This window comes from Gopherus evgoodei, chromosome 6 (assembly GCF_007399415.2).
Source record: "Gopherus evgoodei ecotype Sinaloan lineage chromosome 6, rGopEvg1_v1.p, whole genome shotgun sequence".
Lineage (NCBI taxonomy): Eukaryota > Metazoa > Chordata > Testudines > Testudinidae > Gopherus > Gopherus evgoodei.
Window position 1 is genome coordinate 101309926 of NC_044327.1, and position 26555 is coordinate 101336480.

The window sequence follows — 26555 nt, forward strand, 5'->3', positions numbered from 1 at the left end:
GCACCACATGTGTCCTAGATCTCTTTCCAGGACACATGGACCTGCTGGATCGCACGTTACCAAATCTTGCATCACTCCTATGCTCATCTTTGAGTCTGCCTTTCTCAATAATGTCTTTTAAGCCTGGAATACCTTTACCTATCCTGTACAGCAACTTTCCTACCTTCTGTCTTTCAAGTAAATTCAATACACTTAAGTGAATCCTATTAATCTAACAACTAGAGAAATAATACTTAAAAAATGTCACAAGAACTTTGCACCAATGTGACAATTCCAAATTCTGGTCACACGGTAGGTACTCTGTGCAACTGAAATGTTTTGAAAAGTTAAAAAAACAAAAAAACAGTCTGTGGATTGCCTTAGATTATAAATTCCAAGATGGGCACTCCGTGTACGTTGAGGCATTTACAGTATGTTTTTATATTATTTGCTTAGTACCGTTCACTGTCACTCAATTATATTTATAGATTAATGAAATCTAAATCAGAATCAAACTTTACAAGTTGCATCTTCTTGCCTTATAAGTAACCCTACATACATGTATCCCAATTAATTCCTTAATTTACCTTGATTATCACCATTTTCTGTTTTGCCGTGTGATTTACAGAAACCTTAAGTGGAAAAGAAATTGATTAGGAAAAAGAAATAGAAAAGTCAGGCAATAAAAAAAAATACCGAATTCTTGACAAGCTACCTTATCGCGAATCTACTTACTTCTTCCTGAACCTGCAATTACTTCTTCGTTGTAACCTCTGTATCCTCCTGTTAAAATGTGTGTCACATTTATTTTATTTTGATTTCCAAAATAAACGAACACTTCTCTCAGGCTCTACTGCTTTTCAAAAATTAAAAGTACAGTCACAACAGACAAACATGCACGAGGGATAGCATGGAAGATTCTTAGGTCCTTGTAGAAGTAAATAAATGGGTGATAGGGCTGGACAGTTGGCAGAGTAAACACAGTGAGCTAAGGGATCAGGAAAGTAAGGTGAGTTAAGCTACTGATGACAAGGACCAAAACTTTAAAACAGTGCATAAGGGAGAGTGACCTGACCAAAGCACTGAGTTGAGAAAAAGGATTCTGGCAGCAGCAGTCTGATCAGACCTGAAGGAACAATGTTGCAGTGATGATGACCAGAGGAGAGATGGATGCAGTAATCAAGAAGCAACATGAGGGCATAAATGATAGTTTGCTAGTATGGTCAGAAAAGAGACCAGATGTTGATCCTTTGACCAGAGGTGAGGAATCACCCACATAGTCCAGTATGGGGAAACAAACCACAGAAAGGAAAAATCTATCTTTGGATACCTCAAGGCCAGGGTGGATAAAAATCAATGATTTTTTTTTAAAAACCCTGACTTTTTATTTAAATTGGATATTCTTGATAAAATGCTTTGAGAGAAAAAAAACCTTTCTAAAGATAGCTCCTCATGGATCTTAATTAAAACTATCTTTGAGCTATAATGTAATAGGAATTATAAATTCAAATTCTATAGTATAAAACAATATATTAATGTAATGTTTAAGAACAGTTTTGTAAATGAGTTCCAATAGTTCATGGATTAGGGACCCAATCTTATTGCGTTCCACAGGCTTCTGTATAGATTTAAGGTTAATCTTTCTATCTATCCAATAGGACTCGGCGCTAGTCTACAAGATACCATCAGGGATGCTTAGTTTTGCAGTTCTCAAACTGTGAATTTGCGTCTCCAAAGGTAACATGCTTGTTAACAGCAAAAATGTTTTTAAATAAATAATATATAGAGAGGTGAGAAACAGACCTTAACTCTATTGTCCCTCTGCAAATTTGTGTACACACAATCACTCCCTTACCTCTCTCGGTCTACACTACGGGTTTATACCGAATTTAGCAGTGTTAAACCGAATTAACCCTGCACCTGTCCACACAATGAAGCCCTTTATATCGATATAAAGAGCTCTTAATATTAATATCTGTACTCCCCCCGACGAGAGGAGTAGCACTCAAATCGGTATTGCCATTTCAGAATAGGGTTAGTGTGGCCGCAAATCAACGGTATTGGCCTCCGGGAGCTATCCCACAGTGCCCCATTGTGACCACTCTGGACAGCAATCTGGAGTTGGATGCATTGGCCAGGTAGACAGGAAAAGCCCCGCGAACTTTTGAATTTCATTTCCGTTTGCCCAGTGTGGAGAGCTGATTAGCACAGGTGACTATACAGTCTGAGAATCGAAAAAGAGCTCCAGCATGGACCACATGGGAGGTACTGGATCTGATCGCTATATGGGAAGAGGATTCTGTGCTAACAGAACTCCGTTCCAAAAGACGAAATGAAAAAAAATTTGAAAAAATTTCCAAGGCCATGATGCAGAGAGGCCACACCAGGGACTCCGCACAGGGCCGTGTGAAAGTTAAGGAGCTCAGACAAGCCTACCAGAAAACCAAAGAAGCAAACGGAAGGTCCAAGGCAGGGCCGCAAACATGTCACTTCTATGCTGAACTGCATGCAATTCTAGGGGGGGGTCCGCCACCACTGCCCCACCCCTGTCCGTGGATTCCGAGGTGGGAGTAATCTTAGCCTTGCCTGAGGATTCTGCGGACGGGGAAGATGAGGAGGAGGAAGAGGAGGACGAGCTTGCAGAGAGCACACAGCACTCCATTCTCCCCAACAGCCAGGAGCTTTTTCTCAGCCTGACAGAAGTACCCTCCCAGCCTTCCCAAGCCACTATTCCAGACAATGAAGCCATGGAAGGGACCTCTGGTGAATGTACCTTTGTAAATATAAAACATGGTTTAAAAGCAAACGTTTTTAATAATTAATTTGCCTTGAGGACTTGGGATGCATTTGCGGCCAGTACAGTTACTGGAAAAGTCTTAACATGTCTGGGGATGGAGCGGAAATCCTCCAGGGACATCTCCATGAGGCTCTCCTGGAGGTACGCCAAAAGCCTTTGCAGAAGGTTTCTGGGCAGGGCAGCCTTATTCCGTCCTCCATGCTAGGACACTTGACCACGCCATGCATGTAGCAAGTAATCTAGTATCATTGCTTGACAAAGCCTAGCTGCATATGATCTCGGTGTTTGCTGGCATTCAAGCAACATCCGTTCTTTATCTCGCTGTGTTAATCTCAGGAAAGTGATATCGTTCATGGTAACCTGGTTGAAATATGGGAATTTAATTAAGGGGACAGAGATGGTTGGGCTGTTTGCCTGTGGCTTAAAAGAAATCCTTCCCTGCATTTAGCCAAGCAGGGGGACGGGGGAGGGGCAGATTGGCGCTGAGCTTTTTTGCATTTGGCTAGCTGGGAACTTCCCTGCTACCAGCCACGCGGTGAGGGAGAGGGTGGCTAGCAGCAATCTTCCATGATACCAGCCACCCGGTGCGGAGAGAGATAAAGCAATTATCCCAGAGTATTGTAAGGGGGCGGTTCTGGTGCTGCATGTTAACAGGAAAGCAGCAGCACTCAACGAGCTTTTCTTGCTATTTGGGAAAGGAGGACGCTGCATATATGAAGGTTGTAGAAGCTGAAAGACAATGGCTTGACATGCAAGCTGAATTCTGCTGCCCAGACCTGCGTCTGTGATCTCTAACACCAAAGCCGCAGGCACTCAATATTAAGATGCAAAATGCGACCTTGTAGTGAGATCACATTTGCTATGTAAGGTGAATAGTGTTGTTGACCGTGAAAGAGGATAACTATTGTTCTATAAAAGGTATCTTTTTAAATACTTCTCTTTTTCCCTCCCTCCTGCAACTGCAAATTTTTCAAGTCTCCCTCCTCCGTCTTGAAGGCTATCTCAGATAAGGCGGCGGAAAAAAAAGACGAGAGAAGAAATGTTCTCAGAAATCATGGAAGTGATCCGCAATGAAAGAGCTCATCTGAATGAGTGGAAGGACGTGGTAGCAAAGTGCAGGAAAGATGCCAGCGACTGTGAGGTGAGGAGAGGAGAGACGCTCGAGATGAGAGGCGGCGGCAGGAAGATCTGAGGTGTTGGGATGCAACTCTGGGACTGCTGCGTGATCAAACGGACATGCTCTGGCATCTGGTGGAGCTTCAGGAACGGCAGCAGGATCAGAGTGCACTGCAGCCTCTGTATAACCATCCTGCCCCCTCACCATGTTCCTTAGCCTCTTCACCCACCAGACGACTAAGAACGCATGGGGGGAGGCTCCATGCACTTGCCCATTCCACCCCAGTGGACAACCCAACCAAAAGGCTGTCATTATTTTTAGTGGCCTTTTCCTTCCCTATCCTCCGCTCAAACCCCACTCGGGCTACCTTGTCAGTTCTCTCCCTCTTTTTATAATTAATTAAAAAAGAATACATGATTTTTAAACGAGACTGACTATTTCCTTAGGAAGCAAGCGGTAATCGAAGAGGGAGGGTGGGTGGCTTACAGGGAATGAGTCAATCGCAGGAAGGGGGGGAGGTTCATCAAGGAGAAACAAAATACAGCAGTCACACCATACCCTGGCCCGTGATGAAACTGGTTTTCAAAGCTTCTCTGATGCGCACCTCTTCCTGGTATGCTCTTCTAATCGCCCTGGTGTCTGGCTGCGCGTAATGAGCGGCGAGGTGATTTGCCTCAGCCTCCCACCCCACCATAAAGGTCTCCCCCTTCCTCTCACAGAGATTGTGGAGCATACAGCAAGCAGCAATAACAAAAGGGAAATTGGTTTGGCTGAGGTCTCGGCGAGTCAGTAATGTGTGCCAGCGCACCTTTAAACGGCCAAATGCATATTCTACCATCATTCCGCACTTGCTCAGCCTGTAGTTGAACAACTCCTGACTACTGTCCAGGCTGCCTGTGTATGGTTTCATGATCCATGGCACCAAGGGGTAGACTGTGTCCCCCAGGATAACTACAGGCATTTCAACGTCCCCAACTGTTAATTTCTGGTCTGGGAAGTAATTCCCTTGCTGCAGCCGTTTAAACAGAGTGGTGTTCTTGAAGACGCGAGTGTCATGAACCCTTCCTGGCCATCCCATGTGTATGTTGGTGAAACGTCCTTTGTGCTTGCAGCACCATTGAAAAGTACCCCGTGCGGTTTATGTACTGGGTGCCCTGGTGCCAAGATAAGGATATGGGTTCCATCTGTCGCCCCACCACAGTTAGGGAATCCCATTGCAGCAAAACCATCCACTATGACCTGCATATTTCCCAGAGTCACAACCTTTCGTAGCACCAGCTTAATGATTGCTTTGGCTACTTCCATCACAGCAGCCTCCACAGTAGATTTTCCCACTCCAAATTGATTCCCGACTGACCGGTAGCTGTCTGGCGTTGCAAGCTTTCAGAGGGCTATCGCCACTCGCTTCTCAACTGTGAGGGCTGCTCTCATCTTGGTATTCTGGCGTTTCAGGGCAGGGGAAAGCAAGTCACAAAGTTCCATGAAAGTGCCTTTACGCATGCAAAAGTTTCGCAGCCACTGGGAATCGTCCCACACTCACAACACTATGTGGTCCAACCAGTCTGTGCTTGTTTCCCGGGCCCAAAAATCGGCATTCAATGGCTAGAACCTGCCCCATTACCAGCAGGATCTCCAACATGCCGTGGCCCGCAGTTTGAGGGAATTCTGTGTCCATGTCCTCATCACTCTCGTTGCCACTTTGCTGTGGCTTTGCAGGTCCCGGTTCAGCATTGACTGCACGAGAACGCGCGAGGTGTTTAAAACGTCCATGATTGCTGTTTTGAGCTCAGGAGGGTCCATGCTTGCCGTGGAATGGTGTCTGCACAGTTCACCCAGGAAAAAAGGCGTGAAACGGTTGGCTGTTGCTGCTTTTATGGAGGGAGGGGTGAGGCTGTACCCAGAAGCACCAGCGGCAATGTTTTTTGCCCCATCAGGCACTGGGATCTTAATCCAGCATTCCAATGGGCAGGGGAGACTGTGGGAACTATGGGATAGCTACCCACAGTGTAACGCTCCAGAAATCAACACTAGCCTCAGTACATGGACGCACACCACCGAAATAATGTGCTTAGTGTGGATGCGTGCACTCGACTTTATACAAAGTGTTTTAAAAGAACGGTTTCTGTAAAATCGGAATAATCCCGTAGTGTAGACATACTCTCTAAAAGTGCAAAGTTTCAAAAAGTTCATTGAATAGAAGATTGTTGGGGGTGGAACAGATCTGGACAAGGAGAAGAAGTCTGGACATAAATGTGAGAAGTGAGGGACATATGCTTGTTTTGTTAAAATATTATGTTTTCTGATGAAGAAAAAAATCCAGAATACTTAATGTTGTTGTTTCAGTTAATTTTAAATAAAACAATTTAAATGTCTGTCTGGTGATGTTCTCTTAATACAGCATGACAAGAAAATCCTTCAAAATGTTAATGATTAACCTGTTGAACTGGAGATAGTTCACCTCTCAATGACTTCATAAATATCTGCTTCAAATTACCTTGGATAAATGAAATAACCAAAACAATCATTCATTTTCTGATATAGCTGTAAAACTGATCTGAAAAGTTCTCAAAACAAATCACTGTTTAAAAATGTATCGTGTGTACCTTCTAACAATGAAACCTACGTCTATCTCTGAGTTGTGAAGAATATGTATTAAGGTTATAACAATCAACAAGAATCACTTTTATGTAGAAAACCATGATTAAATCTAATCCACCCTGCTCAAGGCAGCTATTAACCTAAAAATTCTAAGAATGTAGGTAATAGTCTGCTTTTGTCTTATGGTCTCGAGGGTGAGGAGCTCAAAAACTTATCTACTAGAACATTTATGTTGCTTACTGTAAAACTCTGGGCTCCTCCAAAGAAAACCATCACAATCGAAGTGAAATTTCAGATACAGATTAATAAAACAGAATACTCTGATCCATCCACAAGTCCATATTTTTTCAATTGAACATTTTTAAAACGGAGAGTATAATGTCCAGCTTGGCACAAATTTAGAATTTGTAGAAAAAGCTTTTATATATACACAAGCCATAAAAAACGGTTACTAACCTTTCCTAACTGTTCAACATATGTTGCTCATGTCCATTCCAATATAGGTGTGCACACGTTACGTTTCCCATTGCTGGAAGACTTCCCCCCTACTCAGTATCTTGGGGCTCTGGTGCCTCCTGGAGTGGCACCTCCATGGCGCAGTATATAAGCACTGTCGGCCCGCCCCCTCCTCTGTCAGAGTTGCCAGCAAGAAGGAACTGAAAGGCAGGAAGGTGGGCTGTGGAATGGACATAAGCAAACATCTAAAAGAACAACAGTTACAGAAATGTTAGTAATCATTTTTTCTTCGAGTGTGTGCCCATGTCCATTCCAATACAGGGGACTCCCAAGCAAACACTCAGGTAGTGGGGTCAGAGTTTGAGAGATACGGACTGGAGGACTGTTGCACTGAAGGTTGCATCATTCTTTGCCTGCTGAGTAAGGGTGTAGTGTGCCGTAACCGTATGGCTAGATGACCAGGTGGCCACCCGGCAGATGTCTACAATTGGAACATGGACCATGAATGCCACTGATGAGGCCTGTGACTGTGTGGAGTGTGCCGTTAAACATGGAGGAGGAACTTTTCCCAATTCATAGCACATGCTCATGCAGGACTTCATCCAGGAGTAAAACCTCTGAGATCGGGCTGGCCTTCATCCTTTCTGCAACAGACAGAAATAACTGGGTGGATTTTGGAAGGGTTTGGTCCTTTCTATGTAAAAAGGCAAAGCACCTCTAACATCCAAAGAGTGCAGCTTCTGTTCGTGGTTAGCCGTATGGGGCTTAGAATAGAAGACGGAGAAAGATGTCCTGACTGTTGTGGAAATGGGAGACCACTTTTGGAAGGAATGAGGAGTGCAGTCGCAACTGCACTTTGTCCCTGAAGATGACTATGTAGGGCGGCTCGGAGATGAGGGCTCAGATCTCCAAGACCCTTTGAGGTGATAGCCACCAGAAAGATGGTCTTCCAGGACAAATAAATGAAGGGACATGTTGCTAGCAGCTCTAACGGTGACCCTGTCAGTTGTGATAGGGCCAAGTTGAGATCCCGGGGGGCAGAGTTTGGCATACCTGTGGATACAGGCTCTCCAAGCCCTCTAAGAACTAAGAGCTAATTTCTGTGAGCACGGAAGATAAGTAGCCTCCAGGTGAATGGAGTGGGCTAAGCAGTAGTCCCAAAGTTTCAATGCCTCAAGGCTTAAGGTAGATGATCAGGCTCCCGTCCCTTGCTTGTTTATATAGAACATTGCCATGGTGTTGTCTGCGAGGACTGATACAGACTTGCCCTGGAGGTTGCGGCAGAACACCTGGAAGGCAAGATGTGCTGCCCTTAGTTCCTGGACTTTGATATGCAAGTGTACCTCCTCTGGTGTTCACAGACCTTGTGTGCCAAGGGGCTCCAGGTGGGTTCCCCATGGATGCCTCAGCATCCGTGACCGGTTCCATTGACGGTGCAGGCCCTGCAAATACTATATCTTGATTTAGCCACCACTGAAGGGCATCTTGTGTCGCTTGGGGAAGAGTAAGCACACTGTCTAGCAGGTGACACCCTGGTATGTACACCAATGCCAGCCACAACTGTAGAGGGCAGAGTCCAAGGCATGCATGCTGCACTATATAGGTGCAAGAGGTCATATGCCCAAGGAGTTTTCGGCAGTTTCTTGCCCTGGTGGTGGGGCATGCTAGCAGGCCTTGAATGAGCGTTGAGATGGTCCTGAAGCACCTTTTTGACAAGAAGGCTCTTGCCTGGTTTCCATCGAGGATATCCTCTAGATGGGCATGAGCACGGACTTGTGCTCAGGTTCTCGAAAGTGGACTGTACAATCTGCACGTGCTGTTCCACTAACTCCCTGGATCGACCTCTCACCAACCAGTTGCCCAATTATGGGTAGACCTGCACCCCTCTCCTTATGAGGAAGGCCGCCACCACTGCCATATATTTTGTGAAGGCTCTCCAGGCCACCAATAGGCCGAAGGACAGAACCTTGAACTGAGAGTACTCCTGATTTTCTACAAACCCAAGGTATCTTCTGTACCGCTGGAAGACGGCTGTATAAAAATATACATCTTTCAAGTCGAGGACGGCATACCAGTCCCCTGGATCTAGAGAAGGAATAATTGCGGCCAGAGAGACCATACAGAACTTCAGCTTCTTCAAGAACTTGTTGAGGGATTCCTGAGGTCTAGGATAGGGTCTGAGATCCCTGCTGGATTTTGGGATCAGGAAATAGCAGAAATAAACCCCTTTGCCTCTTACCACTGTGGTAACCTCCTGTACTGCTCCCGCCCTTAGGAATAACTGCACCTCTTGGGCCAGGAGATTTTTGTGAGAAGGGTACATGAAGAGGGTGGGGAGTGGGAAGGAGGGGAGGAGAAACTGCAAGGTGTATCCCACTTCTACTTTGAGGAGCACCAATCCGTCAGACATAATGCTGGCCCACGCCCAGTAAAATTGGAATGAACAGTCCAAAACCATACGGGTATGTGTCATAAACAGATAGCTAAGGGTTAATGTCTCTTTCACCTGAAACACCTGACCAGAGAACCAATCAGGAAACCGGATTTTTTCAACTTTGGGTGGAGGGAATTGTGTGTCTGAGTCTTTTGTCTGTCTGCCTGCTTCCTCTGAGCTTTGGAGAAGTAGTTCTATTTTCTAATCTTCTGTTTCTAAGTGTAAGGACAAAGAGATCAGATAGTAAGTTCTATGGTTTCTTTTCTTTGGTATTTGCATGAATATAAGTGCTGGAGTGCTTTGATTTGTATTCTTTTTGAATAAGGCTGTTTATTCAATATTCTTTTAAGCAATTAGCCCTGTGTTGTATCATCTTATACAGAGAGAACATTTGTATGTATTTTTCTTTTTTATATAAAGCTTTCTTTTAAGACCTGTTGGAGTTTTCTTTACTTCAGGGAAATTAAGTCTGTACTCACCAGGGAATTGGTGGGAGGAAGAAATCAAGGGGAGATCTGTGTGTTGGATTGCTAGCCTGATTTTGCATTTCCTCTGGGTGAAGAGGAAAGTGCTTTTGTTCCAGGATTGGAAACGGAGAGGGCAAGTCCCTCTGGTTGGATTCACAGAGCTTGTGTCTGTGTATCTCTCCAGGAGCACCTGGAGGGGGGAAGGGAAAAAGGATTATTTCCCTTTGTTGTGAGACTCAAGGGATTTGGGTCTTGGGGTCCCCAGGGAAGGTTTTTCAGAGGGACCAGAGTGCCCCAAAACACTAATTTTTTGGGTGGTGGCAGCAGGTACCAGGTCCAAGCTGGCAACTAAGCTTGGAGGTTTTCATGCTAACCCCCATATTTTGGACGCTAAGGTCCAAATCTGGGACTAAGGTTATGATAGTATGAACTTGTGCATCGTCCTTGGGCACATCCTCAAAAGTTTTGTCTGCTGCCCGATGATTATCTCATGGGTGCAGATGTTGAGGCTGTTGAGAAGTGAGGGCTCTGTCTCTTTCTGAAACATCTATTCCTCCTTTGCCCAAAATCCTGCCCATAGGCTGCGGCTTAAAATGTTTCTGGGAGGGGGAGGGGAGACCCAATGATTATAAGGTTATCCTTGAGGCTGTGGAGCCAGGAGTCGATTGTTCTGAAAACAAGGACTGCCCCTCAAATGGGAGGCCCTGAAGCATTTGTTGGACCCCGTGAGAGAGGCCCGACGACTGTAGCCAGGAGCTCCTCCTCATTACCACACCTACAACCCTTGCCCAGGCCGCCACATCCATGGCATCTAGAGCCGCCTTGGTTATTGCTCTGCCCTCTTCAGCCAAGGTCCCAAATTCCTCCCTAGAGTCTGCTAGTAGGAGCTCTTTGAACTTCTGGACTGCCAACCAGGAATTAAAATCATAACAGTTAAACAGGGCCTGGTGGTTAGCAATTCTAAAATGAAGGCAACCTGTGGAGTACACTTTTCTCCACAGGGACCGATCCTCTTTCAGAACGGAAACCCTCCCCTCTCAGGGTGCCGAAAGACAGCATCACTCTGTGGGAGACCTGGACCACTTGCGGCCAAGGGGTCTACACTAGCCACTGAAGAGGCATCTGACATTGGCCAGACCCCACCCTGTTGGGACAGGTTCCTGGGTCCTGCCTGCAGGGCATCTGTGATCCACTCTGGATCCAGTTCCTCATGAGGCATACAATTCTGCCTGCGATTCTGAGCCAGAGGACCCACCCCTAGATGACCAGGGTGGTGCCGTGACCTCTGGTGCCGAGCAGTGTCTCTGAGGAGAGTAGTGCTACAATGAATAATGGTGCTATCATGGGGAGCTTTGCCGTGATGTAGATAAGTGTCTCAACAACAAGTGGTGCAGACAGCGAGCAATACCATGGCAAAGAGCGGCATGGAGATTGTGATCAGCGCCTGGAGTATGACAGGTGCCAGGAGTATGACCGGTGTCTAGGTGGGGTCTCACATCGCTGCGGTGAGTGTGGTCTCCGTGCCAACTCTCCCGATGATGAGCGGGATGGACAGCAGTGTCCAGTCATCATTGTGGGCTTACTCAGGGCTGGTGCTTACCCTTTTGTGGCCGGAAGCAGTGGTACCTGGTTTATTCCCTGCAGCCCTCAGCTTGGGGACAGCAGTGCCTGGAGAGTGAAAAGGTTTTGTGCCTCCTCATATGCCTCTAGTGTCAAGGGTGCTGCCAGGGTCGTGTCCACTTCTTAGCTCACCCTATGTGAGGAGCCTCTTGGTGCCAGACTCAATGGTGCCGGTTGAGCTGCCTCCAAATGAAGAGTGGTCTGCCACAGATCACACTCTCTCAGCAGTTTCTCACAAGGGGGAACGTCCCCGATCAGACTTTTTTGACCACTTCTTCAGCACTGGTGATGGGGATCGGTGCCAAGTTGTCAGCGCCTGAGAAGCATGCCAGTGCCAGGAGGATGGTATTGGGGAGCCCAAGCCATGCTGGTGTCCCAAACAGATACCTGCACATTCCTGGTAGAAAAGGTGCTTGGTACCAGGTCTGGTTGCTGCTCTAAAATGGGACTGAGTGCTGCCTCCGTAAGTAGGAGCTTCAGACCAAGGACCAAAAAAGGAAGATGATCAACTGAAGTTCCTACAGATCTGGCACTTACCCTGAATATGACCATCTCCCAGGCACTTTAAACAGCTCATGAGGGCCACTGACTGGCATGTGCTTGCTGCACACCGCACACAGTTTGAAGCCCTGGGACCGAGGCATGACCCGAGTCCTGGGCAGGTGCTTACCAACTATCTATCATTATATTTATGCTAACAAACTAGTTACACTTTTATTTACAGGAAGACTACCACTACGGGGATCACTTGCTGAGCAAGAGAGAGGAGTGTTCCAGTGATGGAAAGAAGAAATTGAGGAGGGGACGGGCTAGTAGGTGCCTATATACCGCACCACGGAGGCGCCACTCCAAGAGCTGACCCGACAGATAGCACTAGGGGGAAAAAAAAAGTGTTCTGGCGATGGTGCACACAACGCACACATGCCTACATTGGAACGGACATGAGCAAGAACCATTAGAAATCTCTTTCTTAAAAGGTAAATAAAGGTATTCCAGCAAGTTCTAAAAACAAAAAATGAAACAGTGCTCCATAGTTGCTAGTGACAAAGTGATCTGGTACGCTTGGGATACTAAAACTATCCTACGCCTGTTTGGAAAGCAGTCTATATTCCTTTGTCAGTGGGATTAGTGACTAGCTAAAAAGTTAAATTGTGAAGGAATCTTGATGGACAGAACTAAACAACATTTGGAGAACTAAGAATCATACCTTTTTTAAATTACATAAAGTGGCTAATCCTAATGGTTTGATGGAAAGAAAAAGATAGATGACAGCCAGGACTAGAGATTAAGCATATACCCAGTACCCTGTACTTTTAGCGTAGTATCTATTAAATAGCTAGTTTGCCCTGCCTGCACCCCAAACACTACAGCCATATTGCAAACATCGGTCTAGTGTTTGAAAACCTAAAACAGAAATGGACTGATTAGAAATCAAACTGGCTACTATATTTTCATTATCCAAGATGAGCAAAATGCAATAGTAAATAAGTAAGAGTGAAAAGTAAATTTACCTTTTTTAAAAATGTTTCAGTTTTAACAAAGTTATTTGGTACAAAGTGGACAAGGAAATTTAAGACACCAGTGAAATGTAACTTGACAATGTCACTTTAAGATGCTTCTGCTAAATTCTAGCAAATGCATCTTAATATTTTCGTTTTTCTGCATTTAAGGAGCTCACAAGCACTTCCCAAAAAATGATAAAAATAAATCTCAGTCTCTCAAGATAGATATTATCCCATTTATAAACGAGGAAAATGAGGCATGGAGTGACATATGATTTGCCCAAGTTGTCAAAGAAAATGAGTATCAGAGCTAGGAATACATGACTCAAACTTCCTGACTCCCTCCCCTTCCTTTCAATTACTAGTTAATACACACAATCTTTGTATAACCAATACATAAGAAGCTGACCTTTGCTTCCAAATCCTCTGCTTCTATTACTGTCATTATCACCTGAAAAACAAAGGCAGAATTGTTTACATGTAATTGGTTGTAACTGTGCTTCACAGATCTTAATACAATATCTTAAAGCTGTTACGACTACAGGTAACAGAAAGTAGGATCCCTTCCCAGTAAGAAAAATCTGGCAGTGGTTTTGTCAGTCGTTCATTATCCATCCACCCAGTAATTCTTTATGTAAGAATGTCAACTCCTGCTTTCAAGCAGCAAAGGCTAAAAAAAGAAAAATCAGTAACATGCAATCCATAAACTCATTCCATGCCTTCTCTATTACAGTGTCTTTTAGGTCATAGTATCAGAGGGGTAGCCGGGTTAGTCTGGATCTGATGCATCCGATGAAGTGGGTATTCACCCACGAAAGCTCATGCTCCAAAACGTCTGTTCGTCTATATGCCACAGAACTCTTTGCTGCTTTTAGGTCATATATAGTTATGGGACATCAGAGAGGACTTAACAGCTTGTCCAAACTACAAAGCTCTTCACAACACAGTCATTCCAGTAGAGCTCTGTAGAAGAGATGCAGAATAAGCAGACAGGAGTTGTTGTTCTGCTGGCATAGCTACACCACATGCCAGACTAATACCAGCTAAGCTGAAAGAAACACACTATTGGTACTGTGGTGTCTACACTGAGGGTTTTGCCAACATAGCTATGTAATTTTTTCACACTACTAGCAGACGTAGCTGTGCCAGCAAAACTTTGTCCTTCCTTTCCACTCAAACTTTGCAGACTATGATTAAAGTAGTTTCAATTCTTTGTCTCCAGTTGTCCCATCCTATAAGGAATACCTCAGTTCATGTGACAAAACAAATCCTCACCCAAAAAGCAACCCTGCATTTAATAATGGCACTTTTTTTCATTTTGTTCACTAACATTTTTCATCCCAAAATGTCATTGAAGAGAACCAATGGTCCATGCAATTGTTAAATGTGTGGCAAATATCATGAGGGTCTCTTACTGAGAATGGAAAATACAGTACAACAATCATTAACTTGAACACCTACTAGAGTAGGGACCTCCCACCATTCTACTTCTACTACATTAAAAACTACTTTGATTATCCAAAGCATTTCAGATTACTTAACATCAAACTCCACAAGACACATGAATAAACAATTCTAACATGGAGAGTGGGTATAATAGGCAGCCAGGCCCCCAGATGCAGAGTTTTACGGGAAAATTTGTGTTTTATTATGCCCCACACAGGGTGGCTCAGGAGGTGGTATGTGCTATTCAGCTTCCCTAGTTTATCAGTAATCTCCCTGGACTCCAGAGAGGTTACTGATGAATCCAGAAAACTGAGTAACAAGCACTGCCTCCTCAGTCATCCCAGACGGCTTGCTTCAAATATCCAGTTGGAAAATAAACTGGAAGCTACAGCAACAGCTTTCCTTTCCATGCAGAAAGTTGTTCTACAAGTTAAGCTAGACCTCCCCACCAAGAAGTTTTGCCTACTAGTATCCATACCAAGAATCAGTGGAATGTTAAAATAACTGTATAAACTATTTAGGAAAGAGTAAGCAGAAGCAGAGGGGTGGTGGTAGTGCATCAAGGATGCCATTATGTGGTTTAGTTATTGACGATTAAAGACAGACCCTAGAATATTTTCCTTCTACCAAGATGGGGTGTAGGCAGGAGATCTGTCACTGACCACCAAATCAGACACAGGAACAGTACGTGAAACTCCTTAAATAAATCTATCTAAAATATATAAAAATACTTCCATGATCATGTGGGACTTCAATCTAGGAAGCATATGCTGCCACTTCTAAAATATCACTGGAGTGCCAAAAAATTATAGGAACACAAGTACTTGGGGCACCTTGAAGATTAACAAATTTATTTAAGCATAAGCTTTCGTGAGCTACAGCCCACTTCATTAGATGCATGCAGTGGAAGATACACACACACACCACATGAAACAATGGGTGTTACCATACACACACTAACAAGAGTGATCAGTTAAGGTGAGCTATTACCAGCAGGAGAGAGAAAATTTTTTTGTAGTGGTAATCAAAATGGTCAACTGCTGCAAATGGACAAGAGGTTGTCAGGAACAGTGAGGGGGGGATAAACATGGGGCAATGGTTTTACTTTGTGTGATGACCCATCCACTCCCAGTCTTTATTCAAGCCTAATTTAATGGTTTAATGATAGTTAGTAGTGCTGGTAGCGTAGGGTAACCCAGGAACCTATCCTTGCAACAAAGCCCGTTGCCAACTCTGTCCACATATCTATTCAGGGGGCACCATTGTAGAACCTAACCACATCAGCCACACTATCAGAGGCTTCTTCACCTGCACATCTACCAATGTGATATATGCCATCATGCATCAGCAATGTCCCTCTGCCATGTACATTGGCCAAAACGGATGATGCCACAGCACAACTGGCTGCTGAGCTCTGTGCCTTTATCCTCACACACAACTATTTCAAATTTGATGACAATATATATCTCCAGATCAGTGGCACTGCTATGGGCACCCGCATGGCCCCACAACATGCCAATATTTTTATGGCTGACCTGGAACAACGCCTTCTCAGCTCTCGTCCACTCACGCCCCTTCTCTACCTACACTACATTGATGACATCATCATCATCTGGACCCATGGCAAGGAGTATCTGGAAAAATTCCACCACGATTTCAACAGCTTCCACCCCACCATCAACCTCAGCCTGGACTAATCTACACAGGAGATCCACTTCCTAGATACCGCGGTGCAAATAAGCGATGGTCACATTAACATCACCCTATACCGAAAACCTACCGACCGCTATGCCTACCTTCATGCCTCCAGCTTCCATTCCGGGCACATCACACGATCCATTGTCTACAGCCAAGCACTGAGGTACAACCGCATCTGCTCTAACCCCTCAGACTGAGACCAGCACCTACAAAATCTCCACTAAGCATTCTCAAAACTACAATACCTGCACAAGGAAATAAGGAAACAGATCAACAGAGCCAGATGTGTACCCAGAAGCCTCCTATTGCCAGACAAACCCAAGAAAGAAACCAACAGGACTCCACTGGACATCACATACAGTCCCCAGCTAAAACCCCTCCAATGCATCATCAGGGATCCACAACCCATCCTGGATAATGATCCCACACTTTCACAGGCCTTGGGTGGCAGGCCAGTCCTCGCCCACAGACAACCTGCCAACCTGAAACATATTCTCACCAGTAACTGCACACCGCACCATAGTAACTCCAGCTCAGGAACCAATCCATGCAACAAACCTCAATGCCAACTCTGCCCACATATCTACACCAGCGACACCATCACAGGACCTAACCAGAGCAGCCACACCATCACCGGTTCATTCACCTGCACATCCACCAATGTAATATATGCCATCATATGCCAGCAATGCCCCTCCGCTATGTACCTTGGCCCAACTGGACAGTCACTACGGAAAAGGATAAATGGACACAAATCAGATATTAGGAATGGCAATATACAGAAACCTGTAGGAGAACACTTCAACCTCCCTGGCCACACTATAGCAGACCTTAAGGTGGCCATCCTGCAGCAAAAAAACATCAGGACCAGACTTCAAAGAGACACTGCTGAGCTTCAGTGCATCTGCAAATTTGACACCATCAGTTCAGGATTAAACAAAGACTGAATGGCTTGCCAACTACAAAACCAGTTTCTCCTCCCTTGGTTTTCACACCTCAACTGCTAGAACAGGGCCTCATCCTCCCTGATTGAACTAACTCATTATCTCTAGCTTGCTTGCACATATATATACCTCCCCCTGGACATTTCCACTACATGCATCTGACGAAGTAGGTATTCACCTACGAAAGCTCATGCTCCAAAACCTCTGCTAGTCTATAAGGTGCCACAGGATTCTTTGCTGCTTCTAAAAATTATAGGTAACTTTCTAACACAAGAGTATTGAAACCATCTTGTGGTCATTCTATAATAAACCTGATAGAGAGAGAGAAAAATAAATTGATCACGGGAATCAAAATTGATTGTTGCCTACATACAAGTGATCATGATCTATTTATGTGCAAACAGAATATAGTCCTACCCAAGAATAATTACTTGCACTTTAAAAACATAGATTTCTCAAAGCTGAAAACAATCATGAGCAAAACTGAATGGGACCAAAAAAATAAAACAAAGGCATGAATAGTAATGCTTTATCAACTAACTCTTGACACAATATACTTTAATTTAGTTCTTCTGCATGACATTCTGATGAAAAATTATAACTCTATAAAGTCAATATAGCCGATATTAAATAGGTTAAAAACCAGTTAAACAACAGTTTCCAAAAAGTAATCATAAAAATGGGGAATTCTCAACCAATGGTGGTGTTTCTAGTGGAGTCCCATGAGAGCCATTCCTGGCCCAAAGTCAATCTATATCTTTATCAATGATGTGAAAGAAAATATAAAATCATTGTGGGTAGGATTTACCATTTTACCAATTTTTGTCATCTGCAAATTAATGATGGGGACAGGTCAGTTATACTGGCCAACCTGGACTGCTTGGTGAGATGGATTCATCAAAATATCAGGTTTTTTAAACACAACCAAATACAAGGTCATACATCTAGGAACAAAGAATATAGCCACACATGCAAGATGGTAAAGAGTATCCTGGAATGCAGAGAGACAGAAAAGGATTCCAGCCAAGAGAGATAAACTGAACATGAGCTCTCATTGAAATGCTGTAGCTAAGAAGGCAAACACAATCCTTGGTTGTATAAGCAAGGAATATCAAAGAGGAGTAGAGAGGTGTCATTCGCTCTGAATAGCAGAACCATTACTGAATACTGTATCCAGTTCTGGTGTCCATGCTTCTAAAAGGATGTTGAAAAACTGGAAAGGGTTCATAGGCTGGTTCTATAAGGCCCATCAGAATTACATTAAAGCTACAGGGCACGAGACACTCCCAAATGCAGAGGATATACATGAACTAGTCCTTTTAGAAATTTTCAATCAAGAGGAATGAGAGACTGTGGTATATATTTAAGCAAAGGTGTATAACTATCAGACAATAGTTTCCAAATCCAGTCACTGTCACGCAAAGTAACTAGAGTCCCTGGAGAACAAATACTCGGAGCTCCTTGCAAAATCTTTTCTTTGGCAACTAGACTAGAACCAGGAAAAATCTAACAGAGATAGGCCAACTAAGAGGGCATCAAGGAACTCCTGAAAACAGAAGATGACCAGGGACTCAAGCAGTTAAGAGACATATGGTCAGGATGTACAGATATTATCTGGTACAAATGAATTATCAACAAGTAATTACTGACCCATAGTAAACTGGCCGTCAGATACACCACTGCATTGGTGAAGAAAAACAACAGAAGTCAAAGGGCATAACCTGGAATTGAAAATGGGTTTGCAAAGTTGCAGGTTGGATTGGCGGCACAGGCACATGGGGACAGCCTTTGTTGTAGGACAATGAAAAATGCTGACACAAATCAGAAAGGCCAGGCCTCAATGCAGAAATGACCCTTGCACACAGTCAGCTTAGGCAGAACTAGTATTCGGCTAAACTTGTCCGCTCTCTTTCCCCTAGGATAAGTCTTAACTGAAAACTCCAAAATTTCCTCAGAAAAAGGAATAATTGTTTCTGGTGAAGTGCGCCTTGCAATGCTGTTCTTCACTAGCTTTTACCTAGACCAAATGAAGGAGGGCAACAAGATGGATGACAGAAAGGAACTTAAATCTATGGGAAGACCGTTCATTTTGAGAGCCAATTTGTCCAACATGGATTTTTAATTTGATGTGGAAAGCTTGAAAACTTTGACAAAGTTCTGTTCAAAGGGGGTGGGGTGAGTTGCACAGGAATAGAGCAGCCTAACTGAGTGTGGGAAATTTTTGTGTTTTTTTATTTTTCTTTTTCTCTTCTTGTTTCCATCCTAGGATGCTGATGTTGTGTGTGTCATGGTACACCAAAGCCTCTTGAAAACATGAACTAATCACTTCAAATGTGGTAGAAACTCCCCTAACCTACTGGGCTATCCAGCCTCACAGTTGCAAAGTCTCTGCTGCTTCTGCAGCAGCTACAGCTTTGTTGCTCTTGCAGTCTATGACTTGCTCCTTGAAGACACAGAGGAATGCCCTTTTATTTTAATCCTATGTCTAGAAATAGAGGTGATACGTAGAGAGGGGAGGAGAGCAGGGCTAACCATGAACACTCACGTTTGAAATCACTTCCTCAAAAAGCTCTAAGCTTAAAAGCCTTACTGAAGTAGCACACCTGTACCACAAAATGATATACTCTCCTCCCTTAATGGCAGGACTGGTACTCTGCTGCGTTTTCTCCTAGAACAGGTTTTCTACAAGCTTCTGTCCTCCAAAACTTGTCTCCTTATTGGTCAGGCACCATGAAGAGGGATAAAAATTAAAAGTGTAATGGAAAAAAGGAGTGGGCCAGAGGAAACGCATGCTTCAAGTGGAGGCAAGACTTGAGGGAGTTAGCAAGGCAGTCCCAGTTCTCTGAACAGCTTCATCAGCTGGCAATAAATTTTAACAGCTCACAGAGCACTTAAATAAATAATCAAATCTCACCCAAACTCTGGCTTGTGTATTTTCAAATATTGGAATTTCGCACCACAGTGATGCTTTTTCTTGGCAAATTGTTCTATGATACTGTTCCGCTCCAATCCTGCTGTCTCATCTTTCTCAGGTGCAAGGAAAGCAAGGTCACTCAGCTGTGTCTGACACAGTGTTGAATGCATTGGTGAGAGTCAACACAACATTTCCAGAAAAGCATAAAGAAAACTTGACATTATGAAATCCAAGTAGCTTTGGACTCCAAAATGACAAACTAAAACACCTCCACGGCATTTGCAAAGTAAGACATCTTGAAAGACTCATGAACCATATCTAAAGAAAAATATGACTATTTTCCCATGAGTTTAAGAATTTCCTCCTTTGACTCTTCTAAAGCTATATTTTGAAGTCGCCAGGGATGGAGGAACCAAATAGTGTAGCTACCTGTTGAAATCCCTCACATTCAAATGTTAGTTCCCCAATCATATTGCCAAAACCTTGAAGCATTTCCTTTGATGGTTATGCTTGACTTAACGCAGAATCATGTGAAATTTTGTCATCCTTGCAGCATACATATCTATTCCTGTGGCTTGGATAGTTTGCATTTTCAAAACCCATTGCTTCCCACTGTTCTGAGATTCTTTTACAATTTCCTTCACATCTGAGTTTGCTGAAATCATTCACTATGTTCTCAAATATCTGTAGGAATTAGAAAAAGGTAAATTTTCTTTGACTGAAAGATTCCAGAGACTGCAGTCCTGATAACTAAGCTCCCATGCCATAACAACAGATTGAGGAAGAACATCAAATCCAACAAGGACAGTTTGCTTTTTGCTCAAGGTGTGTCCTCACTCCTCCTGCATTGAGTGACAGTTCTATCTTCTAGGCATTCAACTATACTCTGAAAATTTACTATCATTGCCTCAGCGGCTTTCATTTGAGTTGCCCATTTAGTCTTGCCAAGTACTTTAGATATAAAGTGTAAAACTGATTAATTAAATTGTTTTTAAATGTTCACTTTATCAATATAACTTCTGTTCACCATTACACTTGTCTATATTGTAACTTCTGTTCACTGTTTGCCATATTGTAATTCAAACCCCACTTCAAAACGCTCACTCCATTTTGTAAAAGCTTCCTCCAACCTTCATTTTTGCAAATCCTGCTGTAATCTTATTAGTTTAGTTTAGATGTATGAATGAGGTATGTATGGATGATGGAATCAACCTCTAACCCCAGCCTGTCCTGATGAAAGAGTTCAAAACACCACAAGCTGAAGATGCAGACAAGAGCCCTAATAAAGTAAAAAGAGTCCACCCTAAAAAGAAAAAAGGTACAATAGAAAGAAGATCAAAGCCAAGTCCTAGGCTGAAAGTCACGCCTGCAATTGACGAGTGATCAATCACCAAACCCAGACACAGCGTGACTGAGCAAGACCTATAGCCTCTGGATTCAAACTAAAGCCTACAAAATAGATGGGTGAGATAGAAGATTCTGGAAAGTAACATTCTGCTGTCAACATGGAAGGGCATCGGTGCATGTCCAAGAGAGACCCAGCTCGTCCTTGTGCCAGGCTTTCCTGGCCAGTTAGCTGCCACAAGTTATGAACCCAAGTCGCAAACTCAATCCATATTCAGGACTGGTAACTATGCTGCAGCTGCAGAACGTGTGTGTGTGTGTGTGTGTGTGTGTGTGTGTGTGTGTGTGTGTGTGTGTGTGTGTGTGTGTGTGTGTGTGTGTGTGTGTGTGTGTGTGTGTGTGTGTGTGTGTGTGTGTGTGTGTGTGTGTGGATTAAAATATTAGTTATCAGAATAAAATTTGGCATCTTTGTCTTGCCCCCGAAAAGATCCTGTGTAGTTTTGTCTGTACAACAAAAGGTGGTCTTTGTTCTTCAGAAGCCTGTTAAATTTATTCTGCTACATCAATCCTGTCATCTTCTTTAGAGGCCTGAAGTACATCAAGTTCCTTTATTCTTTACAAAACTGAACTCTCTTGAATAAGAGTTTGAAGATAAAGACGATTTTTAGACTTCATTAGTTTTTGCCCATTGATAGAGTCTGAAATATTCATATAATTTCCTGCAAAGCTATGAAGAAAACCTTCAGGTCTATACTGGCTTTACGTTCACCAGCATGAATCAAAACTAGGTTAACCTGATGTCTGGGCAATGGTTATATGGTGCATACCCTATCTCCCTTGCCTGAAAGATATTCTCTCATATTTGCTTGCAATCCCCCATGAGCTCTGGCCATAACACTAGCCATGATATCCCTGGTCAGACATGTATTTGAGGTTTAATCTGTATTTGCAGAACAAAACATTAGTTAACTGATCAAACAAGGATTCAGCATCTGCCTGCCTCACTGCTACAAAGCGCTCTTTTACATCCACTTTTCTTAAGTTAAGCAAAATGGCTATTTGATCAACATGGCTAATATCCATAGTTGCATCTGCAATGACAGTAAAAAGAAAACAGAACCTCTTTGCAACTAATAAGTATGTGTCTCCAAATATCTGATGTTAAGAGACTTAGTTCATCAGCAATTGTCTTGCTCAAGTACTTGATTCTCTTGGCATCACTGATATGATGGGCAAAAGTTGTATTAGGTCTGGCAAGTAGCTTAAGGATGCTCAAGTAAACATCACAATTGTTGCTCTCCAGCACTCCGTGGTGGCTGTGGAAGGACTAAAATTTTGACTGTGTCAAGCAATATTTTAAGTATTTCTTGCCATTTCCTAATATTTTCAGATCTTTGTTTATCAAAACATGCATTGATACTATGATCCTATGAATATACTAAGCCACTGGATATGCAAACCTTCAAGCAGTGCATTTTTCATTCTGTAAATGAAAATGAAAAGTGGCAGTTTGTTTGGGCTGGCAAGGACCAATCATACAAGGATACGCAATCCTTCAGATTATAAAGCTGAATCTTTAAAGTAACTTATCAGATGGGGACTTGAAACCTATTTCAGCAGGGAGACTGGTTTGTCCTGTTTCATTGCTGACCTGCTCATCTACAAGGCCTTTGGTTTTGTTCCCTTCAAGTTTGTCTGCAGGTTTTAAACAATTTGCCTACCTATCAGCTTTCAAATCTCACACCTGAGGCTTCAAATTCTGTAACAGGAATATACAAAGACACAGGGATATACAACACTTCTTAGAGAATCAACACAAACATAGGAAAATTACCAAAAACAGCTAATTCAAGATGGGAGTGGGGGAGAAAATCTTTCAGAAAAAGAATGTAGGGACTGAAGGGGAGGGGGGGGAAAGAGTTTGTAGATCCCAGACATCAAACCTGTGAAGTTCAGCCCTGGAACAGTAGCTAAAGACTATGGCTGCCAATTAATCATAGTTAACTCAAGCTAACAACTCAAAACAAATTAACTTGATTAAAAAATTAATCACAATTAATCGCAGTTTTAATCACACTGTTAAACATAATAGAATACCAACGGAAAATTACACATATTTTTGGAGATTTTTGTACTTTTCAAATATATTGATTTCTACCACAACACAGAATACAAAGCATACAGTGCTTACTTTATATTTTTTATTTAAATATCTGCACTATAAGGAAGATAAAAGAAACAGTGTTTTTAAATTCACCTCATACAAGTACTGTAGTGCAATCTCTCATGAAAGTGCAACTTACAAATGTAAGTTTTCTGTTACATAACTGTACTCAAAAATAAAACAATGTAAAACTGCAGAGCCTACAAGTCCACTCAGTCCTACTTATTCAGCCAACTGCTAAGACAAACAAGTCTGTTTATAGTTATGTGAGATAATGCTGCCCACTTCTTATTTATAATGTCATCTCAAAGCGAGAACAGGAGTTCACATGACACTTTTGTAGCCGGCGTTCAAGGTATTTACATGCCAGATATGCCACACATTTGTATGCCTCTTCATGCTTTGACTTTTTATCTTGTTACAGTGCAAATATTTGTAATAAAAAAGTGACCACGGTACACTTTGTATCCTGTGTTGCAATTTAAATCAATATACCGTATATACTCGTTCATAAGCCAAATTTTTTTAATAAAAATGGAAGCACCAGAGCAGAGGGTCAGCTTATGAACAGGTATAGAGAGGGAGAGATGGGACACAGCGCCTCCCCCAACAGAGGGAGCAAGGAGAGGCAGCACAGCCAGCAGAGACAAAAGGGAAGAGGTGGGGCCAGATTCTCTCCACTTCTGGCCACATTGCTCTCTCCCCAGCCTCTAAAGCAGCTGCAGCTCCAGGGCTGCAGCAGTGCCGCTTGGCCCTGCCCCTCCCAGAGCAGGCTGCGGCCGTGCCGTCCAGCCCAGCCCACTGGAATATGCTGCTGCCTCGCTGCCTGGTCGGAGCAGCCTACAGCCACGCTGCCCAACCTGCCGTAGCAGCTCCAGCCAGGTCAGAGACATCCTCCCTTGGCCCTCCCCAGATAAGGTGGAAAGGGATGAGATGGGGAGAGTGTGGTGGTCCCAGGCTAGCAGTGGGGTCATATGGGGGGTGGTCACAGAGTTTACGCCTGACTCCCAGCTTCTCCCCAGCCAAAAAATTTCCCCACCAGTTGCTGTCCCAGCCTGTCAGGGTAAGCAGTTGGCACGCTGGGACACTTTGTTTACATAGGTTTGCCTCCATGCCTGCGGACGCTCAAGGTAAACAAACCATCTCGGCCCACCAGCAGCTTAACCTGATGGCCCGAGAGCCAAAGTTTGCTGATCCCTGAATTATAGAGTCGGCTTATGAATGAGCTATACAAATTTACTATTTTTACTTATCCATCTTGGCAAGGTCGGTTTACAAACGAACCAGCTTATGATTGAGTATATACAGTATTTGAAAATGTACAAAACACCCAAAAATATTTAAATAAATGGTATTCTATTACTGTTTAAACAGTGCAATTAATCGTGTTTTCAATCTCGCAATTTTTTTAAATTGTTTGACAGCCCTACTCAACAGCAATGCTAGTAATAGTTCTATTGTCTGATAAAGAATCAGACCACCAGCTCAGATATCCACCACCACCACAACCAATACATCCTGCTGAACAAACAATCTGAAAAACTGACTAAGCTAGTTGCCACCTACAATTTAAAGGCCTGAAACACTGATTCTTGGAGAACCCATAAATTTAAAGTACTAATTCTAAACCAGTGATCAGGAAGGTGCTGTTTCAATCTTTAGAAAGTGTTGAGTAGTTAAAGGAATCCAGCCTGCTTTTTTGAGGGTAGAGGACATCATCATTCCAATGAGTGATTCATGTATTCTAGTAAATAGAAACCAGCAGGGCTGGGAGTATACATGTAGTTGTGTAAACATATCCAATGTCAGTAGCAACAAAATAATTCTATAACCTGGCTTCTGCATGTGATACCCCAGTTGCAGACACCCGGCTTTTCTCTTTAAAAAGAGGTAAGACTAAAAGCTTTGCAGACCCCTCCCATGTCTGTTAGTTTATCTCTACACTCAAACACAGAAGAAACCCAAGTTAATACAACTGTAGGTGAAAGAATGTTTAGGGTTAGTGAAGAGGAAGAGAATGAGCCGAGGAGCAAGCAGCCCCAAGTAAATCCAAAAAAAGATTTAAATACTTTACAGAAAGTATAGTCTTACCTCTAGGACCTCCAAACCCTCCTCTTCCAGAGATAAAGACATTGCCAGATTGCTGTCCTCGTTGCTCATTTTCAGTATCTGTAGTAATTTATACCCAAAGTAATCAGAAAGTAATTACACAAAGTGGAAGTGTTCAAGCCTGAATTAGCAATTTTAACTCAATGAACTAAAAAAAGTGGCAATACCATCAAGTTACCTTTCATAAAACTATATTATTCCTAAAAAACTCCCACTCCGCAATACCAGAAGTGAACCTGTTCATGTACATTTTAAGTTTCCATATATTTCTGAAGCAAAAAGACCATTTCATTAACTTGTACCTTCATGTATTCTTTAAATCTTTTGGGAAAGCCCTCTGTCTACTCAAGCAGTAACTGAATTTAATTTTTGCTCCATGATGAATACAAAAATCTGGATGCCATACAACTTACTTTGACTTTGTCCAAATCCTCCATGGCCACCTCTGACACCACCTGCAACACCTCTTCGTGTGCCAAGACTTTCTGAATAGCTTCTTTCCTGAAAACCTACAATACAAAATAATAGCAATTTACCACCTTAGTTTACACTATTATTTTGCATCCACAGACTTCAAAGCACTTTTTAGAAAGGAAAATAAACATCATGATCCCAAAATTATAAGTGGGAAACCTTAGGTATAGTGATTTGAAGCGACTTGTCTACAGTCTCAAGAATCAGGTCCTTTTCAGTATGCTCCTCTTTACATTCAAGCAAATTTATATAAAAGCTATTCCGGGAGAAAACTGGTTCATTTTAGCCTCTAAGGATAGAACAAGAAGCAATGGGCTTAAACTGCAGCAAAGGAGGTTTAGGTTGGACATTAGGAAAAAGTTCCTAACTGTCAGGGTGGTTAAACATTGGAATAAACTGCCTAGAGAGGTTGTGGAATCTCCATCTCTGGAGATGTTAAAGAATACGTTAGATAAATGTCTATCTGGATGGTCTAGACGGTATTTGGTCCTG

At 43.1% G+C, this 26555-nt stretch overlaps 1 protein-coding gene across 1 annotated transcript in view; it reads right to left on the bottom strand.

The window, feature by feature from the left end:
- The window catches only part of DDX4 (DEAD-box helicase 4), a 121453-nt gene that overhangs the window by 41066 nt on the left and 53832 nt on the right, over positions 1–26555 (bottom strand). Inside the window, exons 7-11 of the mRNA XM_030567719.1 lie at positions 26003–26098; positions 25572–25649; positions 13380–13421; positions 715–762; positions 567–611 (exon numbers count right to left, since the gene is read on the bottom strand). Of these exons, the coding sequence (XP_030423579.1) occupies positions 567–611; positions 715–762; positions 13380–13421; positions 25572–25649; positions 26003–26098 (309 nt within the window). The remainder of the gene's footprint in view (positions 1–566; positions 612–714; positions 763–13379; positions 13422–25571; positions 25650–26002; positions 26099–26555) is intronic.